Source organism: Mauremys mutica, chromosome 6 (genome assembly GCF_020497125.1).
Source record: "Mauremys mutica isolate MM-2020 ecotype Southern chromosome 6, ASM2049712v1, whole genome shotgun sequence".
In the NCBI taxonomy this organism is placed as follows: domain Eukaryota; kingdom Metazoa; phylum Chordata; order Testudines; family Geoemydidae; genus Mauremys; species Mauremys mutica.
In genome coordinates this window covers 88,897,726-88,922,735 of record NC_059077.1, presented here as the reverse complement: position 1 = coordinate 88,922,735, position 25,010 = coordinate 88,897,726, and the positions used below count along the sequence as shown (strand labels likewise).

The following is a 25,010-nucleotide window of genomic DNA, read 5'->3' as shown; positions in this document are numbered from 1 at the left end:
CCCCCACAACTCTATCAGCCCTAGGCACTATAACAAAGTTCATATAACTTCCTCTCAGTGGGGTTCCGCTCCCCAGGAGGTCAGAAGGAACTGGCTGGTGATTGGGTCATGTTGCCCCTTACACTTTTGGGAGGGGGAGCATGACAAATGCATGCACAACCCTTAGAGGGCACTACTAGAAAAAAAAAGTCCAATCTTTTATGCAGGGGTGCCAGCACATCCATGAGTAGAATCCACATGAACAGAAGCTTGAGGAAAAAGCCTGCCTTTTTGTGCATGTATTTAAGGGTAAAATTTTGAAGCTGAAATGATCACATGCGAATTGGGGATGGGAGGTTTACCTCCAAAAGATTACAAAAACAGAAGGTAAGCAAAAACATATATTTTTAAAAAATCTTATGATTTTTATGCCAATCTCATGATTTTGGGAAGTCTGACTCATGATTTCTGAAACATGGCATCCCAGGAAAATAATCTCTTTTATAACTCTGCCTCATCTCCACACATGGATTGCTGCACAGCCTGTGATTCCTAGCATCTCTTGTGGCGCTATATCTCCCAGAACGCTCTTGTTCTAGGGCTGAAACTTGGAACTGGCTGTGCTGGGTCTATAACCTTCTATGGCCAAGTGACGACACACCAGTGCAGTGCCTCCTGCTGGTTGTCCTGGGAATTTGCTCTTTTCCAGCTCCGGAGCGCCCTCTGCCGGCTGATGTCTCACCAGCCTCAGGCCCCTTGTCCCTCCTGGACCCCGGTGCTCTTTTCCTCAGGATTCTGCCCCAGCAGTACCCCACACTCTGGGTCTCCCCTCCCAGGGGAACCCCCAACCCTCTAAACCCACCTTGCCTCAGTGGCTACTGCCAGTCATCTAGCCCCCGCTCACTGGGGCAGACTGCAGTCTGCAGCTGTGGCCTGATTGGGGTGTGTCCGCAGCTGTGCCTGCTTCCCCAATCAGCCTAGCCTTTCACAGCCACAGCCCTTTCCAGGTCTGCTTTTAACCCCGGTTCTTCAGGAGTGGGGCAGTCGCCCCACTACATACCCTCCCACTTAAGACCACAGGAGGCGGGGGAGAGGTGTATCTCTATCCCCCCAGCTTCCCTCTTAGCTGGGCCCATGGGAGGTGTCTCTCCTGCCACAGGTTTTCTATTAAAAGGAGCAACCTGCTTCCCTCTTCTACTATCTGGGTCCCCACCGTAGCCAGTCCCGCTCCTTTGTGGGTTCCCCTGTCTGTCTGGGTCCCCACCACAGATCGTCCTGCTCCCGCGTGGGTTCCCAGGTTTAGCTGGGGCCTCTCTGCCCCAGCCCCTTTCTCTCTGGGGGTCTTGGTCCACACTGCCACTTCCCTTTGGCCAGTCCCAGATGGAGTCCGATCCTCCAGCCTCCCGCTTCTTCTCTGGGTGCAAGGCTGTCTTACCTGGCTCCCCTTGTGGCACAGGAAGCACATCCAGTGCCTTCCTTTGGCCACCTCAGGGCTAGCCTGGGCCCTGTGAGTCCCGTAGGGGCACTTCCTCTTCCTGTGCCCAGGCTTCCCACAGGCCCAACACGTTTGGAGCCTCTCTGTTGACTTCACAGGGGGCACTCTGGCAGCTCCCCATTTCCCCGGGTGGAGCCTCTTTGCTCCATTCCGGAAGGGGCACTCCAGTTTATACTGTCCCAGTTGCCCACAGGCAAAACAGTTTTTAGGCCCTGGCACCAGCCTCTAGCCCCAGGTGCCTGGCCCCCAATGAGGTCCATGTGCTCTCCCACACAGCAGCTGAAGCAGTCCCCGTTGCTGCTGGGCGAGATGGGCCACACAGGCTCTCCAGAAGCAGTCCACCATTTTCTCCACCTTCCATGTCTCAACTCTCAGATCCAGGCAATAATTCCACAGTCCTTGCCCTCCCCCTTGTATCAGGGTGACCATCTATGCCCACATTCTCCACCATGTGTAGTGAAGTGACGACTAAATGGTGAGGCGCCACCTGCTGGTTGTCCTGGGAATTAGCTCTTTTCCAGCTCCGGCGTGCCCTCTGCCGGCTGATGTCTTGCCTGCCTCAGGCCCTTTGTCCCTCCCGGATACCGGTGTCCTTTTCCTCAGGGTTCTGCCCCAGCAATACCCCCACACTCTGGGTCTCCCCTCCCAGGGGAACCCCCAACCCTCTAAACCCACCTTGCCTCAGTGACTACTGCCAGTCATCTAGTCCCTGCTCACTGGGGCAGACTGCAGTGTGTAATGGCCACTCATCATTGGCAAGGGATTAGGACCTGTTGCCTTTGCCTACCCTGGGCTGCCCCTTTTGTAGGCCTTCACCAAGTTCTGCAGCCTGAGCGTTTACCAGGCTGGAGCTCCCCAGCTCCCTTTGCCCTTCCCCAGCACTGCTCCACCTCAGATACCTTGCTCCCGGGCAGCTAGCCCTTCCCACTCTAGGGCTAGAGTGAGACTCCTCCAGCTCCTGGCTCACAGCCCTTTTATAGGGCCAGCTGTGGCCTGATTGGGACGTGTCCCCAGCTGTGCCTGCTTCCCCAATCAGCCTAGCCTTTCACAGCTGCAGCCCTTTCCAGGTCTGCTTTTAACCCCTGTTTTTCAGGAGTGGGGCAGCCGCCCCACTACACCTCCCAAAAAAGATCAGTAATCTCGGTTATATCTGGACTTTCATAAACTTCTCCTTTCCAGCCTCCCTTTCTCTCATTTCCCCCCAATCCATCCTACTGAACATATTGCAGGTAAAGTTACAATGGCACTATATAAATAATGAATAGCTATTGACTCAAATTCTCTACAACAAACCACCTACATTTATTAAGGAAAGTGAGCAGAAACTGAAGAATAGAAATGCAAGGCAAGATGCCTCTTTGATATTACATGGACACACACAAGCAAACTGGTAAGAAAGAAAACTGAACTGAAAACTGTTGTATGACTATGAAGGAATAGAAGTCACAGTGGACTAAGTCAAAAGAAGAAGTTCTATAAACAGGCAACACCCCTTCTGGATAAGTTCTTAAGGCTTGAAGATTTTGCTTTTGCAATGCTGCCAACTTTCATGATTTTATTGTGAGTCTTACACTATGTGGTGTTTTTCTGAAAGATCCAGGACCTGGAGTCATACTATTAAGTGAGAATTTGAGTTTTCAGTGGGGCGGGGGAAAAGTTTTTATCCCTCATGGTTTGCCAACAAAAGCTGGAAAATGTGAACCCTGAAGGCTCAAAAAAACAAAAAGCAAACTGAAAGACTTCAGAATATATTATTAAAAAAAAAAACTTTAAGTCAGTCAATCTCATGACTTGTGGTTCTGACTCATGATTTTTTAATAGGGGAATTTGGCATACTGATCCAGTATGTGAGAGCTGCCTGTAACATACCAAGCGATGTAACCTCATTTTAGTGTTTTGTTCCACCGAAGAGCTTGCTCTTGACGCTAATGGAAAAAAAGCAGCCCCTGGTTTTAAAATTAGCAAAAAGCAAATGGAAATTTTAACAGCTTGCAGCGCCACAAGCAACCAAAAGCTAAATCTGTTAATGATTATGAAATCAAAGAAACCCAAATGCTTTAATAACTTACAGTATACACAAAAAGCTAAAGATAATGTACAGATATCTGAAAAATATTTAGATTTTTTTAGTGCTTTTTGGTGAGTGGATCGGTTCAGAGGTTATGCTAGCTGTTAAATAGTATTTGAAGATATGTAACTGTCCTGCAAGTGCACTGTTGCACATCTACAATGAACCCCCAACAAGTGACCTGGAGACCTTATTAGAAATGCATCCATTTGTAACCAAAGACAGTCTAAAGAATGTGAACTTTCTTTGATGAAAACAACTTTTAAAATCTCTCATCAGTTCAATGCCCAGCACAGAACAGTTAATTATAGCTAAGATGAAAATGAGAATCACAAGACAACAATGAACAAATGAGGGTTCCAACACTTAGCGCAACAACCAGTGTTGAGACATATCTATCTGGCTGGAAGCCAAAGCAGAACGAAATCATTTTTAGATCATGATGTTACATCAGCTCTACAACTGCACAGTTCAAACACCTGGGCTTGTTCAAAAGGAAACTGAAGGCTCTTTTCTTAAACACTAAATTGGAAAGCTGATTAGTATTATAATATCTGAATTTCTTTAACATTGCTCTAGATATTGTATTATAACCAACCCTTAGCATAGTTCTATAGATTGCAAAATTTTTATAGATTTTGATGCATTATACTGTTTTTTTGAGAAACGAATAATGTTACACTTCCATATTTTTTAGTGTCCCTTATAAGGCCAAACTGTTTTAAAAGGGTCCATAAAGCTACAGGAAGAGAAGCTACAGACTGATAAATTGGTTGTGTTAACGATTAGGCAGTATAATAGACTGGATATGATTTGTCTAGGAATTTAAAAAAAAATGGATAAGATTGAGGAAGTCAAGAATGGTCTCTTTACATTATGTCCCAGAGAATGATATGAATGAATTTCTACAAGTAGCAAATGCTTTGAGTTAAGTCATCAAAAAATCCAAGGAGAGAGGTGATGGAAAAGATGTTATCTTTGGATCACACAAAAACAAAACAAAAACAAGTTTTCTGTACACTGAGACAGGGATAGAAAACACAGAGCCGGCATAATTAGTTGATACCTCCAAAAGTTCAAAGAAGTGTTTGAAATTATCCTGGGAAGGTACAGGAGGTGGACAACAGCAATTTTACTTGTGCAAACGGAGTCCATACCATAGTGAATCAAACTGGAAACATGCAATGGTTATTGTACTAAGGAAGAATGCCCGCCTGGAAAGGACACCTGCTTAAATACTAATTTTCCCTAGAGTGAGACAGATGACTCAAAACAGAATATATTATTGTACATTAAATTAAAAGGATTCAACAGGCTATATCAGAGGTGGGCATACTATGATCTGCGGGCCACATCTGGCCCGTGGGACCCACCTGCCCGGCTCCTGAGCTCCAACCCTGGGGAGGCTCGACCCCAGCCCCTCCCCTGCTGTTCCCCCTCTCTCGCAGCCTCAGTTTGCCCTGCTGCCAGCGCAACGCTCTGGACGGCGGACTGCGAGCTCCTGGGGCAGCGCAGCTGCAGAGCTGGGGCCTGACCTGGTGCTCTGTGCTGCGCTGGCTCCAGCCAGGTGGCACGGCTGTACCGCCACCAGCCACTGGTGCTCCAGACAGCAAGGTAAGGGGGTAGGGAGTGGGTGGATAGAGGGCAGGGGAGTTCGGGGTGGTGGTCAGGGGGCGGGGGTGTGGATAGGGGGCGGGGTGGTCAGAGGGCGGGGAACAGGGGTTGAATGGGGGCAGGGGTCCGGGGGGGGCAGTCAGGAAGGAAAGGGGGGATTGGATGGGGTGGCAGGGGGCAGTCAGGGGCAGGGGCTTCAGGGGCTGTCAGGGGACAGGGAATGGGGGGGGGGGTTGGATGGGGCAGGAGTCCCGGGAGGGCCATCAGGGGGTGAGAAGCAGGAGGGGTTGGATAGGGGGTGGGGCAGGCCACGCTTGGCTGTTTGGCACTCCATACAATTTTGGAAACCCGATGCAGCCCTCAGGCCAGAAAGTTTGTACACCCCTCTCCTCAAGCTAGCATATGAAAAGCAGAATGTAGTCGCAGCAGTGTGAGTGGCAGGAGGGACTAGCCACCCTGAGTAGGTGCCTACGGTCTCAGATAAGCACATACTCAGGGCAACATAGCCTGTCCTGCAGCTCATTCTGCCATGGCTATCTTTATTTTTAGCATGTCTCCTCTGATGTATTGATAGAGAGCAATCATATCTCCCCTCAGCCTTCATTTGATTAAGTTAAACAAGCCACGTTCCTTGAGTCTCCTCTCCTAAGGTAGGTTTTCCATTCCTCTAATCATCCTACTAGTCTTTCTATGCACCAATTCTTCAACTAAATTCTGCAACAAAATATTATAAGTTCTGCACCAAATGTGGCCCAGGAGCCCCCTCTCCCCTCCCCATGTGCCCCTGAAGCCCTCCTACCTGCTGTCCCCACATGGCCCTGTCCTCCCCCCATCCCCATGTGGCCCTGGAGCCCCCTCACATTCAGCCCTGGCTCAGTGCTGTCAACCCACTAGCTTCTAACCTGCTCCCCAGTCTGTCCCCCCACTAGCCCTTCTGAACCCCAGTCTGACTCCTTAGCAGCCCTGTGTGCCCCACTCTGCCTCCATGGGCAGGCTGCTGTGATGAACACAGCTGGCTGCTAGCTGTTACAGCCAGTCAGCCGGCTGTTCTGGTGCCATAGAAGCCTCTGCTGGGTGAAAGGTGGAACTGCAGCACTTCTTGGGCAGAATGTATTTTCTGCAGAAAAAAAAATTCTGCACTGAACATGAATTCTGCATGTGCACAGAGGCGCAGAATTCCCTCAGGAGTATAAGATGCTTAGGATTCAAGCAGGTATTTATTGTGATCTGAGAAAGACTAATTTGATTTTTGAGATGAAAGCAAAATTGGTCTTCAGAACTACTTTATCATGATGGAAAATGAAGTATTTACTCTTGGGGGAATTCTGCACTCCTGCAGATGTGCAGAATTCACATCCCCCGCAGATTTCTTTGCTTCCCCACAGAAAAATGACTTTCTGACATGGAAGCAACAAGAGCAGTCATGCAACTCTCCCCAGCAGTATGTTTTGGGTGCCCAGGGCAGCTGGCAGAGAGGTAAATCACTGTAGGGCAGGAGGCCGGACTGGGGAAGACCTGGCTGGTGGCTCCCACCCTGTGCCAGGCTCAGCTGCTAGTCCTGGCTAGGCTGGAAAGGACTTCCTCTTCCCCTGCATGACATCCGGGGCTGGGTCAAACCCACTCCCAGATTTCACCCCAGGCTACACGAAGCTCTGCATACGCTCCCCTCCCCCTGCACCTATCACTCTTCAGCTGCAGGAGGAGGGATCACTGTATGGTAAGCTACCCCCCATCTGCCTAACCCCCATGCATCCACCCTGCCACCGAGCTTCACCCCCCTCCCCACACCCAGAACCCCCCTGCCAAGCCCCATTCCCCCTGCACCTGGACCACCCCAACGAGCCACCTGCACCAGATCCCCACCCCACCGAGCCCCAACCAGCTGCACCTGGATCTCCACCCCACCAAGCCCCACTCCCCTAGCATCTGGGTCCCCCACTGAACCCCCCACACCCAGACTCCCCTGCTGAGCTCTATTCCTCCCACACCCAGACCCCACCCCCGGTGAGCCCCAACCACCTTCACCTAGACCCCCCTGCAGAGTCCCATTACCATTGCACCCAGAACCCCCCGACAAGCAATTGTGTATCTGGATTCCCCCCTGCATCCAGATCCCCACTGAGCCAACCGCCCGCAGATTGCTCCACACAGAACCCTCTCTACCCACACCTGGATCCCCCCACACTAAGCCCCTCCACTCTTGGATCCTGCCAGGCTGAGCCTGCCTGCCCACACCTAGTGCACCTGACACAGAGGGGCAGAGCCCTGGGATGTTTCTGGGGCAGGCACCGTCCTTGCACTGTGTCAGGGTTGGGTGCAGCCTCACTGCTGAGTCTGTGTCCTGGACGGGGGGAGCTGCAGAGTGATCTCCCACCTCTGTGCAGCCAATGGCCTGTGGCCCCCAATGCCATGCTGGAGCCTCCACATTTATTTGACAAATAAAATTTGCAGAATTTTGCAGAATTTTAAAATATTGTGTGCAGAATTTTTAGGTGCAGAATTTTTTATTTTTTGGGGGGAGCAGAATGCCCTCAGGAGTAAGTATTGTAGCTCAATGGGCAATGATCTTGTCTTCAATGCTCTCTGAACTAACATTATAGCTTTGAGACTGAATATGGATTGTAGGTCCTGACTGTTTTTGAGACAACAAAAAATGTTGAGTACACTGTATGGGATTGCTCCTCTTTCTGTAGTGCTTGTGAGATATCTGTGTTGACTTCACGAGTTTTTCTGGATTCCTTGATTTCACAGATATGAAATATTTCCTTTTGTGGTATCATGTCAGCCTATCAAATATATATGTATCTGTCTTGAATTGTCCCTAGAACCCACACATCTAAGGCAGTCTTTTTCAAACATATGCAAATCTCCGCAGTTTCCCTCTGCCATCTTGGTTCCTTGCGGTTACATACTCCAAGGGAAGACAGATAGTTTTACTGCCACCTCCCTTCCTTGGAATTTTCCAGTGAATGGAGCTGCTTTAAATTACAGCTGGAATTTCACAGAAGCACTACTAGTGGCAGCTGCTGAGAGAAAACATTTAATCAAAGCATATCTAGATGACATCGGTCATGTCGGTTCCTGGCCAGCACCTCCCCTCTTTTTGGGTAGGGATGATACGCTATGTTTCCTGATGCAAAGGGGAAGTCAATCCCAGGCTAAATCTGATCCATTGCCTTATAAGGCCACATACAAGATGTAATTGTAAAATATGAACAACTGAGTTTGCAATTCAAAGTATCTTATCAGATTCAATCAATTTGGGAGAAAATAATCCAAAAGACTGCTCAGATGATAAATTTCAAGACAACTATATTATACTTTGCTTTTAGTATCAATATTTGCAACTTTACCATTGTCTTTTGGAACATTTTGTCTAACTTGTATCTGGAAACTTCAGAACAAACTTAACAGAAGTTCAATTCTGATCTCATTAGAAGTGGAATTTTAAAGACTTGTAAACAAGAATACAGTGTTTTAAGAAATATATCAGGACCATCTCTTGCAGCCTTTTAAACCTTTTTTCTTTTTTTGCCGAAATTCAAAGTTTAATGAAAATTATCTCTAAATCAAGAAACAATCCTGATACTTGTACAATTTTTTTAGCACTTTAGTGGAAAAGAACTCACATCCAAACCTTTTTCTAACAAAGTATGGTGTAAATCTAGTCTGATTTGTCCCCAATGACAGGAATAGAACACAGGTCTCCTGATGCCCACTCTGATGCCCAGTATACTACATCACACAGCTTCTCCTTACAATACCTTTTTAAAATACCAATGGGGGAGGAAAAAAACCCATATGCAACAGATACCATCTCCATGCAAGAACAACAGTATCTATTTAGTGGGTCAGAATGGCAAATAAGTATTTTATATTAAAAAGCACATACATAAGCATCCTACGCTCCTTTAAAAATGCAAAAGACAACTTTACTCCCTTTTGCTGCAAAATATATGCATACTAGAGAGGTTTATTTAACTACTTAATATAGACAAGTAATTTCCAGAAATGCTGATAGGCGTTTGGCATCACATTTAAGCAATCCTCCCAGGTTTCTAGTGCTAGAAATATGAAAAAATGTTTATTTAGTATAGTTACAATTTCCACATTGTACCTCTGTTTCTGCTGCATGGGTTGTTGTCTCATAGCCATATATTGCATGTCCTCTTGTAGCCGATTAAGAGGAGAATCTGGCTTGACACGAATCCCATAATAATGATATTTGGAGTTCCCCCTTTACGAAAGAATAAGAATTAGGAAAAAAAAAGTTGATAAAACAAAAATTATTTGTCAGCCTGTTTTTTTTTCTTTAAAGTATTACAATTTACCTCTACTGGAAAATAGGGTACAGAAATTGGACCTGATTGTCCTCTCCAATTCCTCCTCCTGATTCACCAATTTTATACTTGTATAATACCATTGGGTTCATAAGATCAACTCCTCTCCCTTACATCAGTGAAAACCAGGAGTATCAGGCCCAGTAAATGTCCCTTAAATTGACTCATATGCAGAGACAATAATTCATACTATCCAGATCCAAAAGATCCATAATAAATCTGTGAAAAAATACCCTGACAAAGTAAATTTGGTAATCTAAAGTTTCAACTAAACTTCAGTGTCAGTGATCTCAAGAAACTTGTTCTAATGGTCTTTTTTTTTTTTAATCTTATTCATATTTTGTATATGGAGGGAGAGAGAGAGAGAGAGAGAAACTTTTAAGCATAGCATGATATTTTTAGAGAGACTTGAAATCACAATTTTTGAAACAGAACAAAAATAGGAAAACATACTGTTTTTGTGAATAAAGCAACAGTGAAATCCTGTCATTACTGATTTTGAAAAATACTTTATAAGCCATTATTTGTATTCTTCAACAATATATTTTTCAGATGGTAAGGGTTACTTTATAAATCAGAACTCTGAGAAAAAAACTGCCATAGCTGACAGGAAGAGAAAAAAATGCTGTGGAAATGGGGACTTTCTACCTGAAGCAAATTCACAATTTTGTACAGCAACAGACCAATTATATTGTTATTATTAGTTTGCAAATACTGATGAAAATATCAGTTTTTCCATATGCAATGTTAGTAAAGAGAATATCAGTACTTGTACTTTTGCATAGCACTAAATATAGTAAGTTCAGTATCAGTGTTCTTTCAGTTTTCTTCCTTCCAGAGACAAAAGCAAGAACTTTTTAAAGTTTTTTTTAGTAGACCTTTACTATATAGTGCCAGATCTTTGAGTGCAGACATAACATAGAGTGCAAGGCAGCAGATGGTGGGCTAAGATAACTTAGAGCAGCGGTCCCCAACCTTTCCGGCACTGGACGACTAGCTGCCGAGGAGCGTGGCCACCAGACAAGCAGCCGCCGAAATGCCGCCGAGAAGCGTCAACGCATAGAAGCGTCGCCACCAAAACGCTGCCGAGAAGTAGTGTCATCAAGAGGCGTTGCCGCTGAAATGGTGGCCATGCTTCTTGACGTTGCCGCTTTTCAGCAGCATTTTGGCGGCTGCTTGTTTGGCGGCCAGTAGGCAGGCACACATAGATGCCCCAGCGGGCGCCATGGCACCTGCGGGCACTGCGTTGGGGACCCCGACTTAGAGCTTGTCATAAACATATAGCGAAGGGTAGCATAAAATCCCTCCTTTACCTGTAAAGGGTTAATCCCTCCTTTACCTGTAAAGGGTTAAGAAGCTCAGATAACTTAGTTGGCACCTGACCAAAAGGACCAATAAGGGGAGAAGATACTTTCAAATCTGTGGGGGAAGGTTGTTTGTTTTATTTCCTTGTGTATTCTCTCCAGGTCAGCGAGGAACCAGGGCAGGGAAAATACATCTCCCTAAGCCATATCTGAATGAAGCATCCAATATTACAGAAATAGTAAGTAATAGCAAGGAAATGCGTTAGATTATCTTTTGTTTTAGCTTGTGAATTTTCCCTGTGCTAAGAGGGAGGTTTATCCCTGTTTTTGTAACTTTAAAGTTTTGCCTAGAGGGAAAATCCTCTGTTTTGAATCTGATTACCCTGTAAATTACCTTCCATCCTGATTTTACACAGGTGCTTCTTTTACTTTTTCTTTATAATAAAGTTCTGTTTTTTAAGAATCTGATTGGGTTTTCTAAAAACCTAAGGGTCTGTGCTCACCTTGGTTACTCTCAAGCCTCCCCAGGAAAGGGGGTGAAGAGGCTTGAGGGGATATTTTGGGGAAACAGGAACTCCAAGTGGTTCTTTTCCTGAATCTTTATCTAACTCACTTGGTGATGCCAGCAGTAATCATCCAAGGACAAGGAAGGATTTGTGCCTTGGGGAAGTTTTTAACCTAAGCTGGTAGAAAAATGCTTAGGGGGTCTTTCATGTGGGTCCCCACATCTGTACCCCAGAGTTCAGAGTGGGGAGGGAACCCTGACAGAGCTCCCCTTTGTACTTCCCTGATCTTGGTGTTGCTTTATAGGTGGCTGTTTCAGCCTTAGGTGTATTCTAACTTTCGTTGGCTTTCAAGGGCAACTAGTGATGAAAAAAACATCTGAGGATAATTGTTGTGTAGAAAATGTCCCAGTCACACCTCCTTCTCTATAGTCATACCCTCTCATTCCTGCTATGCCAGTAATAAGGAGTTTGTGTGGCATATGCATTCCTATTTTGGCTTTGCACCAGTATAACCAAGTTTCTGTTACCCTGACATTAGATTAGCTAGGATTATATGCACTTCTGTTGGCTGAAACCTTTGGTTATCTCCTAGGAAAATATTGCAAGAATTTAGTGTCCTGAGCAAGACTCCACATACTGAATGACCTCCCTCCACTTGAAGAAGGACACATAAGTGCTACATCAGAAGCCTTGTTTTAAAGAATTTAAGTAGTAAATTGAAGCTATTAATGTTTTTAAAGTGATTGCAGGGGGTTCTTCCTCTCATGGAGGATACGAAATAGCAGCTAATGAAGAGTGGTGGGCAGGATCTATGACCTCACTACCCTTCTGAAGTGATGGCATTGTGTATCTAATACTGTCAGACCTAAGAAGTATTCGCTCTCTGTTGCTTGGTTTATATGGCTCTTTAGTTTTATGTAAGATCTATGAAATCACAAAGAGACACTTTGCTGTGCCTACAGTGGCAATTGCTGAAATTTGTAAGAATTTACCAAATATTTCAGTGATGGCCTTATAGCAATATCTATTGAACTATATACAATGGAAAAAAAGAGTATGTGCATGGATTCTACAATATCCTAAAGGCTGCGTGCTGTTAAAACTGAACTGGCAGAGCTTACCCCGAGCTACTGAAAGTTACAAATTTTCTAACAATCCTGGTGAAGGCTGCAAGATGCTGTCCCTGTTTCTATGGAAACAGATTACAGACAGGCAAAAAGGGGCTTTAAAATAATCAGTAAATCATCATGCATCCGACTGTGATACCTGTACTGATGATAAATAGTACCTTATACCATGTGTAGCCCAACTGACTTCAGTTGGACTATTTGTGAAGTAACATATTACTCAGGGTGAGTAAGTGTGTCATAATTTGTCCCTGGGCATGTGTAAGCTCAATGTACTTGAATATACCCCCCCCACCACCACACACACACCAGTGCACATGTACACACACATATGTGTTTAAAATCACCTGATATATAGTAACGCAAACAGCAGTGACCCTTAATCAAATGTTGTTAGAACTTTTGCAGCATTCAGTGGCTTAGGTTGAGCAAGGCTAAGAATATTAAAGGCACCAATGCTCCTAGAGACTTCGGGCTTGTCAGACTGTAATAATTTTGGTCCCAGACTTCAAACTTTTTAAGCACACATGGACCCCTGCACCTGTATGTAGCCCTACTGCCTTCAGCGGGGCTGAGCACAGGGGCAGTAGTCTGTCTGTGTATAGTCAAATGCAGGATTGGGGCCTTTGTAGAAAAAGATTCTAAGTACAAACAACATTTGAATGTGTTTTTAAACCTATGGAACTAGTGTTTTTCTCCTTATTTTAAAAAAAAGATAACATCTTTTGGCCGATATTGGGGCTTACAAGACTGAATGCAAATTGATTGATGAAGTAAGATTTCAGAACACTTAAGAAAATAATTATCAACGGCTGGACATGGTCAATATCTTTGCATTACATGATGATAATCTTCTACCCTAAATGACCAACACAACTGCCCCTACACAAAACAACAATGGTAGACACTAGAGCATAGAGGTGAAGAGCTCTTTCTGATGGAGCTGATAGTAGACATATCTATTGTGAGTATGGCTAAAGCTAAGAAACTCTCATCAATGACTGGACCAACATAGTTATGACCAGACAAAACTGTTCTGTGCAGCAGTAATTCAAATGCTTCCTCTCAGTTAATATTTTGAGCATAGCTTGGCACAAGGAGTTTGCCATCTGTATTTTACAAACAAAAGTGACAACAGTGCACCAGTGAGAGACATCCACTGGATCAGTAGCAAAATATAAATGAGACAAATGGATGTGCTGGGAAGATGTAGAGTACAATGGACAAAATAGACCAGGCTCCTCATGGCTAGTAAAATCCAGCTATCCTTAAATAAGTTACGGTTATGTCTTTCCTCAAGAAACTGTCACCTGACAACAGTGCCAATTACTACCTTATCTTGAACCCTTTTAGTGGTGGAGAAGATTTAAGATTATTAGATGATTGTGGTGATATATGGTTGGTTTTTTTTAATTTCCCAAATTATTTTCAATTTTCTTTTAACCCTGGATGGGGTGTAGAAAATACTTGATCGACAAACTCCTTTTGGTAATAGGGAAAAAAGATCAGGTGTATGTGAAAGTTTCATTAGCTCTGTCAGCAGCTTTTGATACCACTGACGACATGCTGCTGCTGTCCTAGTATCTGGAAGGACTGGACAAGGAAACAAGAAATGGAAAAAATCTTTAACTATTCAGCTCCATGGAACTTGCTAGCAACATGTGTAAGTGTACATCTGTATACACTTAAAAGATTTAAACACATTTTCTATCGGTCTTGCTCAATACACTATTTTCAAATTCTCATTTATTGGTTGAATGAAAATTATTTATTTTGTCAAAGCAAATAACGGAGAAGTTTCAAATTTCAAAACTCACCAATTTTGTTAGCTCCCCATTTAAAAAAGACTGTGATTAGAAATCTTTGTTCCCTTACTCTCCTTTAACTCAAACATGGCTAAAGGGTCCCTAAAGGCTCACATTTACAAAAAAGTTAATAATAAATATTTTTCCTTCAGACAGAACAAGCATGGAACATTTCAGCCTAAGAGGTAAGTGTTTGGAAAAGCTGTGAATGAGTGAATGGAATCTGCTAGAAGGCTTTAACTGTAGCCCACTACACTGGGTAAACAGAGAAAAAAAATCCTCTATTTTTACACTTAGTGTCCCTCATATTTACTTATCATACTATACAGAAATATCTCTGCATGAAATAAAAACAGTAATGACAATTTATAAATAAGGAATTGAAGCTATTTTGTAATTAAGCTGTAGAATCATGGCAGCATTAAGTAACAGTCCCTTATAACACAAACAAAAAAATCAGTTGATAAAAATATTCATCTACATTAAAATCACTCATTCATTTTTATATAGAAAGGCAGAACACCCCTATTATCTCATATGTAATGATCAACCATCACTTTGTGCTCAGCATACACTTAAATTAAGTATTGGATGAAAAATAAACAAATATAATTAGATTTGTAACTCATAAGAAATATAGTAATTATTCTCCATCTGATGCATAGTTTCCAACCAACAGCCTATAGTATATTTGTATTGTTATAAATCTGCTGTGTATGTTTCAGAATTAATAAGTGATTTCAGGACAAGGAGAAATGTAATGGGTTTTTGTAACAACTTGACACAGTTTGACATTACATGAGAAATTGATATACAAACATTTTAATATTTAAGTAATGTTTTCTTTCAGCTTGTTTAGTGTATCATATACAAGGTTCATGATCACAATGATCACCACACTTTCTCTATGCTATAATCTAAGATCTGATTGTTTTACACAGACCTGGTGCCTAGTCTCCTGGTCCGTAGCCCCATGAAAATTGACCTTATGAGTTTTCCAAAGGAGGCAGCATTGACTGGGTCCAACTTGTGCTCCTGACAGTGTCGTAAGTAATGATTGTAAAGCGTACTTCTGGGGAGACTGACTCCTTCTGCTGTTTCATAGTTGTCTAAGAGCCACTGGAGCTATTTCAAATAGGAGACAGTGAAGAAAAGTAAATTCAGATAATTTCATAACAAACATTTTAGGCTATCATTAACATAGCTGTACAATTCAAAGCTTAGTACATTTTGAGATTGCTCTTAACGTCTATTCAATGGTGACTTTTTTCTTCAAGTGAAGGCAGTTCTCTTTAGAGGGGTTAGATATGCGATGGTGTCTTTGAGTCTTTCAGAAACACATGGAAATAGCAGAACTCATAACACTTGTGACCTGAGATAGTCCCCATTTCTTAAAGTATTCAAGAGTCCAGTACCACACTTTAATTTTCAGTACATTGATCTAGGCTTTGGAGACAAATTGTTAGTACGTCAGGGAATTTAACCAATCATAAATGTATTTACGCAACCAAAGAAAAGAAACTGCTTGTTGGACTGATGGAGAGTCATTTAATCCATATGCATTATTAGACTATTGTATTGCACAGAGTTGTTTCGCTTCCCCAGGCACTCAGATCAGTTACACTATTTAATTGAACAAGATTTATTCTTTTGTTTTTTTAACTATATATAAAGAAACAAAAAACAAACACAAGGCAAGGAGCAATCTAGGTGGTGCTAAAATGAACTGATACAGCTATTAAAGATTATGGGCCCAATTCTGCTTCCACTGAAGCCAAAAGAAATTTTGTCATTAACTTAAGTGGAAATAGGACTGAATCATGTGAAAACTCTCTCTCTCTCTCTCTCTAGGTCATTTAATTTAGAACTTTGGTGGGTAATTTTGGAAGGTGGCAGAAAAAACACTTGCATGCTGAGTACTTCAGTGGCTCTATAGTATGAGGCACAAATGGTATCTTTTTGGGAATACTCACAACATATCTAATATAAAACTGCCACTAACAGATGAGAAAACAAACCAAAAAAAAGCACTTTATCAAGGTTGATTGCTTGTGTCAGTTTCACTCTGATCTTCCCACCAGTTTTAACTCAGTAGAAAAATGACAGCGTAAAATAAGAATATTTTTATATGATGGTTATACTTGAATTGTGTGAAAGTCTGTGGTTTCATTTTTCTAGGGGTTCTGATAATCTTTCATTTGGCTTACCATACCATGGATTTGTATCCCCCCGACTTTTCCTTTGAGTTTTGGGTTTGAATTAGCCCAAAAATGTAAACAGGAAATCAGTTGAAATTACCAAGTTTCACGAGTTTTGATGTCAAAGCCAAGAGCATGATTTCAGTGTGAATCTTTAAATCAGTCAGATTCGTGGATTTTACTAAAAATCTGGGCTCAGTTTTGAGTTTCTAATGAAACTCCAAACTAGGCATCTTTAAAATGATTTCAACCAATGCAACAAAATTTTGTTCTGATACACATTTCTGTTGAGAACTAATGCAACAAATTTTAATGTAAAGTATCAAGGCAAAACATGATTAAAATATATGTTTGAACAACAGCAAAAAGATCAGTTTACTTGATGATACTGTAGTCTGTTGCATTCATTTACTAATAAAGAGTGGTACCACAAACTTTTCAATGATAAGGAAGAGAAAACTTCTGCTAATGTTGAACATAATTAATCATTTAAGACACATCTTAAATATTTTAATGTGAAAAAATGTAATTCTGTACTCCTAATATAGAACGTTCTTTGCTCCTGCCCCCACTCTACAGACTCTCACACATTAGTACTCACTAAAATCTAGAGGTATAATTAATGTACTCTCACCTCTGTTTCAATCAGAGTCATGTGCACTTTGCCAAGTGCAAGGAGAACAACAATTCACCTAAGACCTTTTAGAGGCGATCTTCATGTTCTCCTTTTGTATGGAGAACAAAATAGAAAATAAAGTTGTAATTCTTTATTTTATGTTCTAAAATATGAGCTGAGATGGCTTCTATTGTTTTAACTTGCTAGCAGGTAATATGGATGACAGGAAGGCAAATACCCACAAGAAGAAATGTCTCTGTGTTTGACATACTTAAATGGTTCCACGATGTAGAGCTGTTAGCTAGACTTTTAGACAATTTTGCACTTTAAATAGAATGTAATAAAACAGAGCAGTTTATCATCCTTATTTCAGCTGGTAGATCTAAAATCATTATTTTAAAAAAATACTGAGTCATAGTGTTCATAAATGTATTTTAAATTGGTTGTTTACCATTCTGATATAAAGCCTATGAAAAAATATCACTGGAAACTTTAACCTTTACCTTGGTTTATTTAAAAAAAAACTATTTATTTCACTAATTAAGTGACATAAGCATATCTGAGGCTAGAAACCAAGATAATTACATCTTTCAACCTTTGCATTTAATCTCTGTTAATCAGGATAGATTAAGAAGGGTGAACTATTCTTATTTTTCCCAAAGGGAAATACTGATTGACAAAAAAAAAAAAATGCATTTCCCAATTAACTTCTAAATGTAACATTTGGGATTTTTTTTCCAGATGGATTATAACCTATTAGGATTCATTTTAAGTGCACTTTACTAATGATCTGAATTCTTGACAGATGTTATTTCAACTGTATCTTGCATTAGCCAATGTTGGCAGAGCATAATCCAAGATAAGTATAAAACAAAGATTTTTGCTCTAGCGTGGATGTATTTCAGTGGCAAAAGGCATCAAGTGATTATTTGCTAGATTGCAGTCTGGAATTTATTTGCTAGATTGCTGGAAAGAGGAGTGCCCAAGGCTGTATATAATTTTAAAAGGAAAATAATCTACAAACATTATACAGCTATTGTAAAGCTATTCTTCAATGCAGAATGAGAATTCTATATCTGAGCTGTTCAGGATTTGAATACTAGCTTGTTGACTAATAGTATTAGTAACATTTAAGGATGGATAAGTATGAAGCGTTTACATAGTAAAAACTGGCAAATTGACTCTGGCTTCACTAAAACTCCGATGTTTATACAACATTAGATTATAAATTGATTAGTCAAGTCAACCTCATGCACAAAAAGAAAAAAAGGAGGAGAAATGAAAAACTCACAAAAACGAGCAAGCATTAATAAAGGCAACCACACTCCAGAACGGCTAACAATGGAGGTATAGTACTACAGAAAGCCGAATCAGCAGGCTATTATTTTTGAGAGTTTAAGATTTTGTCATTGATGAATAGAACATTTGTAATGTCAAAGGTAATACTAATGAAATTCACAGCTTTTCAGGCCTGATCCAAAGCCCATTTATATCAAAAGTGTCTCTACTTTAACTTAATGTGCTTTGGCTCAGACCTCTGGAAATCAAAATGAGGGGTAGTTTGAGAAATAGGAAGAAAACATACAAATTTCTTCCATGTTACACTAATTTGAGTCAGAAGTCAAAATAAATACAGTTTTAAAAATAGGCAAACTATAAAATAAATTCAACCATTTTCCATCAATTTCTTACTTGGGTGATTGGGGCTGTCAAAGACTATCATATCAAAGAAATATGTTTGTGTGTCCGATACAGAATCAAAGACATAGCCCTAGCCTAATTACATACTGGTCTTTTATTGAAATTTGAAATAATACCCAAATTAAAGGAACAAAAGAAAAAAGTAGTGACATGTTGTGTAATGGGTACATGTAAATATTATTAGCAGTAAGATATTTGTAAATAGTGCATATAACTATATACGTCTATATGTAAATAACGGAATAAAGTTACCCAAGGTAAACAGCCTATCATCTAGCTCTTGTTAGATATGATGTTAAGATATGATGTGCTTCCATATGGGACTCAAGACAAAGTATCAGCTCTCCATATCTCCAGTTTTAACATTCATTGGCCCTTTGCCAAGGTTATGATCTCTTCAGCATGGTATCTAATTAACCCTGATAATGCAATTTCTGAGGCAGCCTTCTATCTTCAAAACAACATTTCTTTTTAACATCCAAGATAGAATTTAAAAGTCTTAATCACATTTACGCTAGTCAATCTCTCTGCCCACAATTTTAGCAGTTTCTAAAGTTGTTTTCTCTTCCAGGTGTTTTAGAATCAATCATCTATTGCTTCTTGCCATCATGATTGGAAACTTTCACACAAAACTATTGGTTTTTCAGCTTCAGATTATGGGACTTTTTCAGAACAAAATATATAATTGCTTTGGTTTTATTTCTAAATTATTGTGTCAACCGTCATAAATTCAATTGATATTACAAAAATAAACTTATGAAATTGAGATTTAGTTCCTTATTCTCCATTTCTGTGGTAGAGAATACAAAAGCGTGATCACAGCATAGAATCAGTTTTGATTAGTAGCCTTAATATGTGATAAGGAGGGAACATATACAAATGCCAAATAATATAATTTAAATAAAGCAACTTTTACCAGCTGGAAAGACATTTCAGGGAAAACTTGGGCTGGCAATTATTTTATAATATATACAATAAATTAGAAATTAAGCTTTGGGACCTTTTCTACCTCTATACAAAAGTTACATTTAATATCTTTACCACTATATTTTAAAATGCTGCTTTTATACAAACAACCACTTTAGGCAAAAGTTATTCTTACTGAAAATTCTTATTTTTAAGATTTTTGAATTCAGACCAAATAAAGAGGCACAAAGAGCAACACATATCTCCAGCTTTCAGAGTAATCAATTGTTTTCATTTTTTCAGCGCATGGAGGCAACATCTTGTATAAGTCATTTAACAGAAATACCAACACCACTTTATGGACCTTCAGCATTCTTTTGCCATTTTCAATAAACTCATTATTCAGAATAAAGTAATGTGATTCTCTAAAATAATCCAAAAGATACTACATATTCATGCTGCATGCTCCACCCCCCAAAAATTATTATACAGTGCACAGATTCTTTTTAGTAGCCAATTTTATCTTAAATATCAACCACCCTCCCACCCCCAGATAATTAAGAATTTTTCAATCATTATTTTCACAATTACATTATTGTGAAACTCAGAATGTGGTAACACCTGCAGACATACCTAACCTAGGAAACGATGACCTCAATAATATATATGTATTTAGTGACATTTCACCTGACAAAACATAGCCATGGGAGATGCTGTATAAGATTACAAGTGACTGAGAAGGGTAGATTAAGAGGCAAAAACAAAAAACAAAACAAAACAAATCAAAACCCCACAAGCATTTAGAGATAGATTAAGCATGCAGACAAAGCAGGAGATTAGATTACATGAAGAAGAGGCAACTTACATGGCTGTTGAGAAGAGAGCTTCTGTGAGTGGACAGACCATCAGACTTTTGCAGTGTCTCAATCGCCATTTCAATCTGATAATAGATGTCATTAAAAAAAGGGCTCAAGACAAGATAGTAATAAAAGGCTGACCAGAGAAACTTTGATAGATTGTTTAAAGTTCAACAGTAATTGCTTAAAATTCAGTCCAGGTTATTGAACAAATTCTATTAACTGCCTGTTTCTGGAGACCCTGTGACTTTGGGAGGCATTTTGTTTTTAATACACACTGAAGGATCAGGCCCTCAGAAAATCCACAATTCACCCTCCTCTCTGCTCAAGAAATAAAACAAGCACAAAATTTATTTTTAAGTCACAATGCAAATATAAAAAAAGTCTGAACATTCAGTATCTTTAACCAAATGCAGGGGGTGGGGAGGAAATGATATATACTAAAGGCAACATTTTTTCTCTTTCTGCACCCAAATACCTAGAGTAAACTCCTAGATGCTCTGAATTCAATGGGAGTTTTGCCATTAGCTTCAATGGAGGCCAGATTTTACTCTTCTTCCCTGACGTAGCATTTTTTTTACACATCCAAAGATCTCAGTAAAGTTGATGGAAGTTTTGGGTGTGCACATAGTGCAAGTTTCAGCCCTGAGAAAATATTCTAATTTATTTGGAATAATTTTACCTTTTAAGATGAAAATTATTATTATATATAACCCCTTAAATATACAGCAGTATTATTCCTAATGCAAATGTGTAAAGACCCCTGCCCAGTCTTTTTTTCATAACTTTGGATCTTAATGTCACTTTTGGCTGCTTCCATAGTAGTATTATTGAGTAAAATTACAGAGTAATTGTAGTTCTGCATTAAGTGTAACTGTGGCTATGGCAGAGAAAAAACATTGGAAATGACAGAGGCAATGAGATGTAAAATAGAAAAGCTTTCATGGAAACACCTTCCCACACCCACACCCTTTTTTTAGAGTTCAGTAAGAGGACAGATAATCATGTTCACTCAGTGTGCAGTAGAAATAGCGAGAAATTAATTAGCCTTGTAAAATGGAAAAAACAAAAACATAGCATATTCAAAACTAACTCTAAGTTTAAAGACACTTATCTTTTTCCCGAAAGACAATTTTTATTGAGCCTCCCCCCACCATTGCCTTACGTATTACAATATTACCCACAGGTTTTCCAGTCTAATTTACAAACATCAGTAGAGTTCAACAATACACATATGAACTGAAATAGAAAAGATTTCAGATGTCATGTATTAGACTTTATGAGCACACATGCAAAATTAACTTCTCCCTTGTTACAGTAATAATTTTATTGCAACATTAATTAAAAAGGTACTTTTCTTAATCTTTAACATTACATTTCTCTTTCAGACAGTTGTTTTTCTTTTAGAAATGCAAGCCCTTTTTATTAAGGTAAAGTGTTCAAATTAATGTCTGATTATAAAGCAAATGACGTAATTTTGACAAGGCTAAAGAACAAAAAATGTTTGCTAAATTATGATAATCTAGTCTGACCTCCTACATAACACAGGTCATAGAGTTTCACCACATAATTCCTGCATCAAGCCTGTAACTTCTGGTTGAGTTAGAGTATTTCACAGATACGTAGATTCCAAAGCCAGAAGGGACCATTGTGATCAATTAGTCTGACCTCCAGTACAACAGAGGCCACATAGCTTCCCTAAAATAATTCCTAGAAAAGATCTTTTAGAAAAGCATCCACTCTTGATTTCAAAATGATCTATTATGGAGAATCCATCATGACACTTGGTAGATTGTTCAAATGATTAATTGCTCTCACTGTTAAACATGTACATCTTATTTCCAGTCTGAATTTGTCTAGTTTTAACTTCCAGTCATTGACTCTTGTTAAACTTTTTCTCTGATAGATTGAAGAGCCCATTATTAAATATTTATTCTCAATGTAGGTAATTATAGATTGTAATCAAGTCACTCCTTAACCTTCTCCATATTAAGATAAACAGACTGAGTTCCTTGAACCTATCATTATAAGGCATGTTTTCTAATCTTTTAATCATTCTCATGACTCTTCTCTGAACCCTCTCTTTTATCAACATACTTCTTGAACTGTGGACAACAGAACTAGATGTAGTTTTCCAGCAGCAGTCGCACCAGAGCCCAATTACAGAGGCAAAATAATCTCGCTACTCTTACTCGAGATGCCCTTTGTTTATATGTTTAAGGGTTGTATTAGCCCTTTTGGTCATAGCATCGCATTGGGAGCTCATGTTCCTCTCATTTTACATCATGACCCCCAAATCTTCAGAGTCACTGCTTCCCAGGAAAAAGTCCCCCCATCCTTTAAGTATGGCCTACATTCTTTGTTCCTAGATGTATACATTTACATCTAGCCATATTAAAATGCGGTTTGCTTGGGCCCAACATACCAAGCCATCCAGATTTCTCTGTATCAGTGACCTGTCCTCTTAATTATTTATCACTCCCATTATTTTTGTGTCATCTGCAAACTTTATCAATGATGATTTTATGTTTTCTTCCAGGTCATTAATAAAAATGTTAAATAGCATAGGGCTGAGAATTGATCCCTGCAAGATGCCACCAGAAACACACCCATTTGATGATTACATTGTCAGACCTATCAGTTAGCACAGCATTAGCTTTCTTCTAGTACTTCCCTGGTGTTCCAAGACTTATTGAAAATCAACATTAATGATCCAGCAAGCTCCTCAACTAGCTTTTTTAAAACTCTTGGATTCAAGTTATCTGAATCTGCTGATTTTAAAATGTCTAACTTCAGTAGCTCTGTTTAAAATCCTCTTGAGACACTAATGGAATGGATGTGACATCATCATCTGTTTTTTCCCCCAAATACAGAACAAATATTTATTGAACACTTTTGCCTTTTCTGCATCATTATTGATATTTGGTAATTCTACCATTTCCACTGGACCAATACCATTGTTAGGATTCTTTTTTGTTCCAAATATACTTTTTAAAAATTCCTTCTTGCTGTCCTTAACACTGCTGTCCATACATTTCTCCTTATGTTCCTTTGCTTCCCTTATCAATTTTCTATAATTCCTAGCTTATGATTTATATTCATTACTAAGAATTTCCCCTTTCTTCCATTTGTTATATATATATTTTAAAAAAAAAATTATAGCTGCTTTCACACCCCTTCTAAACCAGGCTGGTTTTTTTTTTTTAGTCAATATGGCCTTCTTCCTTGATTCTGGCTTTTGGGGTATGTAGTAAAGTGTTCTTAAAGAATTACCATTCATCATTCACATTTTTTTGATTAAATTATTCCTCCCAGCTGATCTGGCTCATACTTTTTTTTTATCTTTGTGAAGTTGTCTCCTTTAAAGCACAAAATATACATCAACGGTTCTTTGAAAAGGAAGTGGTGCCAGTGAGGTGAGTTAGGTTGACAGGCTGACCTGGGATCAAAGAGGCCTGAAGCAGCAGTGATCATCTCAAGAGAGAATAGCCCAGACTTGAACAGACAGAAGAATTAAACTTGAGAGATTCTGTCAGGATTCTCCACAGCAGTAGTGGAGCCTTTAACAGATTATAAAGACTTTTGCTAAAGCAGACAAAAAATAAATGGAAGATGGAGAGAAATAATTATTCTAAGCATGGTAGACCAAAAGCTTTTTAAATATATCCTCAAAAGAAATAAAAATTATAAAAATATATTAAAAAAATCTTCTCTGAAGAAGATGGTCTCTGGAGTCTTCTCTGAGTGTCAACTTTAAATAAAATATAAATAAGCCTTAAAAACCTACTATTTTTCTTAAAATTGATTAATTCAATTAAAAAAATAAGCAGAATCAATCACAATCAAAAGTTTATAATTGCTACTGGTCAGAAAACCTGCTGCAACTGAACATCCTTAATATGTCTGAAACCACACAAGGATATACATATTGACTGATTAATAAAACTTCATTATATTATCATTTTTATATAAGGTATGTACATACTTAAAATATTAGGCACTGGTGAATATCCAGAAAGTTTGGGGTTTAGAAAAACATCTAGAAAGTTAAGTTTTTTTATCCAAAACTCATTCAAACTTTTAGCCTCAGCTCTCCAAAACAGACAACTTTCCCCAGTAGGCCTGGCTTCCCACCTGACATAATCCAGTCTTCTGGGAAGAGGACTGGCGGCTTTCTACTCTCCTTTACTGGCATCTTAAAAGGCTGGCCAACTCATCACTTCCCATTAAGCCATCTATTGAATGTGCCAGTTCTTTCTCTCCCTTCTTCTGCAGAAAGACCCTAAACTCAACATTGGGTTTCACTGCTGTTGGCTTTTTCACAGTTTGTGGCTAATATATCTAAGAGTACACCACACTCAGAAACACAAATCTTCAAGCTTTCACATAGGGACTTGTAGATCTGGCTCTGTGCATGCCTCAATCCCAAAGGGAAATATCATAGAATATGAGGGTTGGAAGAGACCTCAGGAGGTCATCTAGTCCAACCCCCTG

General features: G+C 40.0%; 1 protein-coding gene across 12 annotated transcripts in view; it reads right to left on the bottom strand.

The window, feature by feature from the left end:
- RFX3 (regulatory factor X3) overlaps positions 1 to 25,010 on the bottom strand; it is a 238,959-nt gene that overhangs the window by 46,096 nt on the left and 167,853 nt on the right. For 11 of the 12 annotated variants that reach the window (XM_045021039.1, XM_045021044.1, XM_045021043.1 and 8 more), the window contains 3 exons: positions 20,525 to 20,599; positions 15,182 to 15,363; positions 9,274 to 9,393 (listed from right to left, as the gene is read on the bottom strand). In XM_045021039.1, the coding sequence (XP_044876974.1) occupies positions 9,274 to 9,393; positions 15,182 to 15,363; positions 20,525 to 20,599 (377 nt within the window). The remainder of the gene's footprint in view (positions 1 to 9,273; positions 9,394 to 15,181; positions 15,364 to 20,524; positions 20,600 to 25,010) is intronic. The other variant, XM_045021041.1, reaches the window with a different exon arrangement.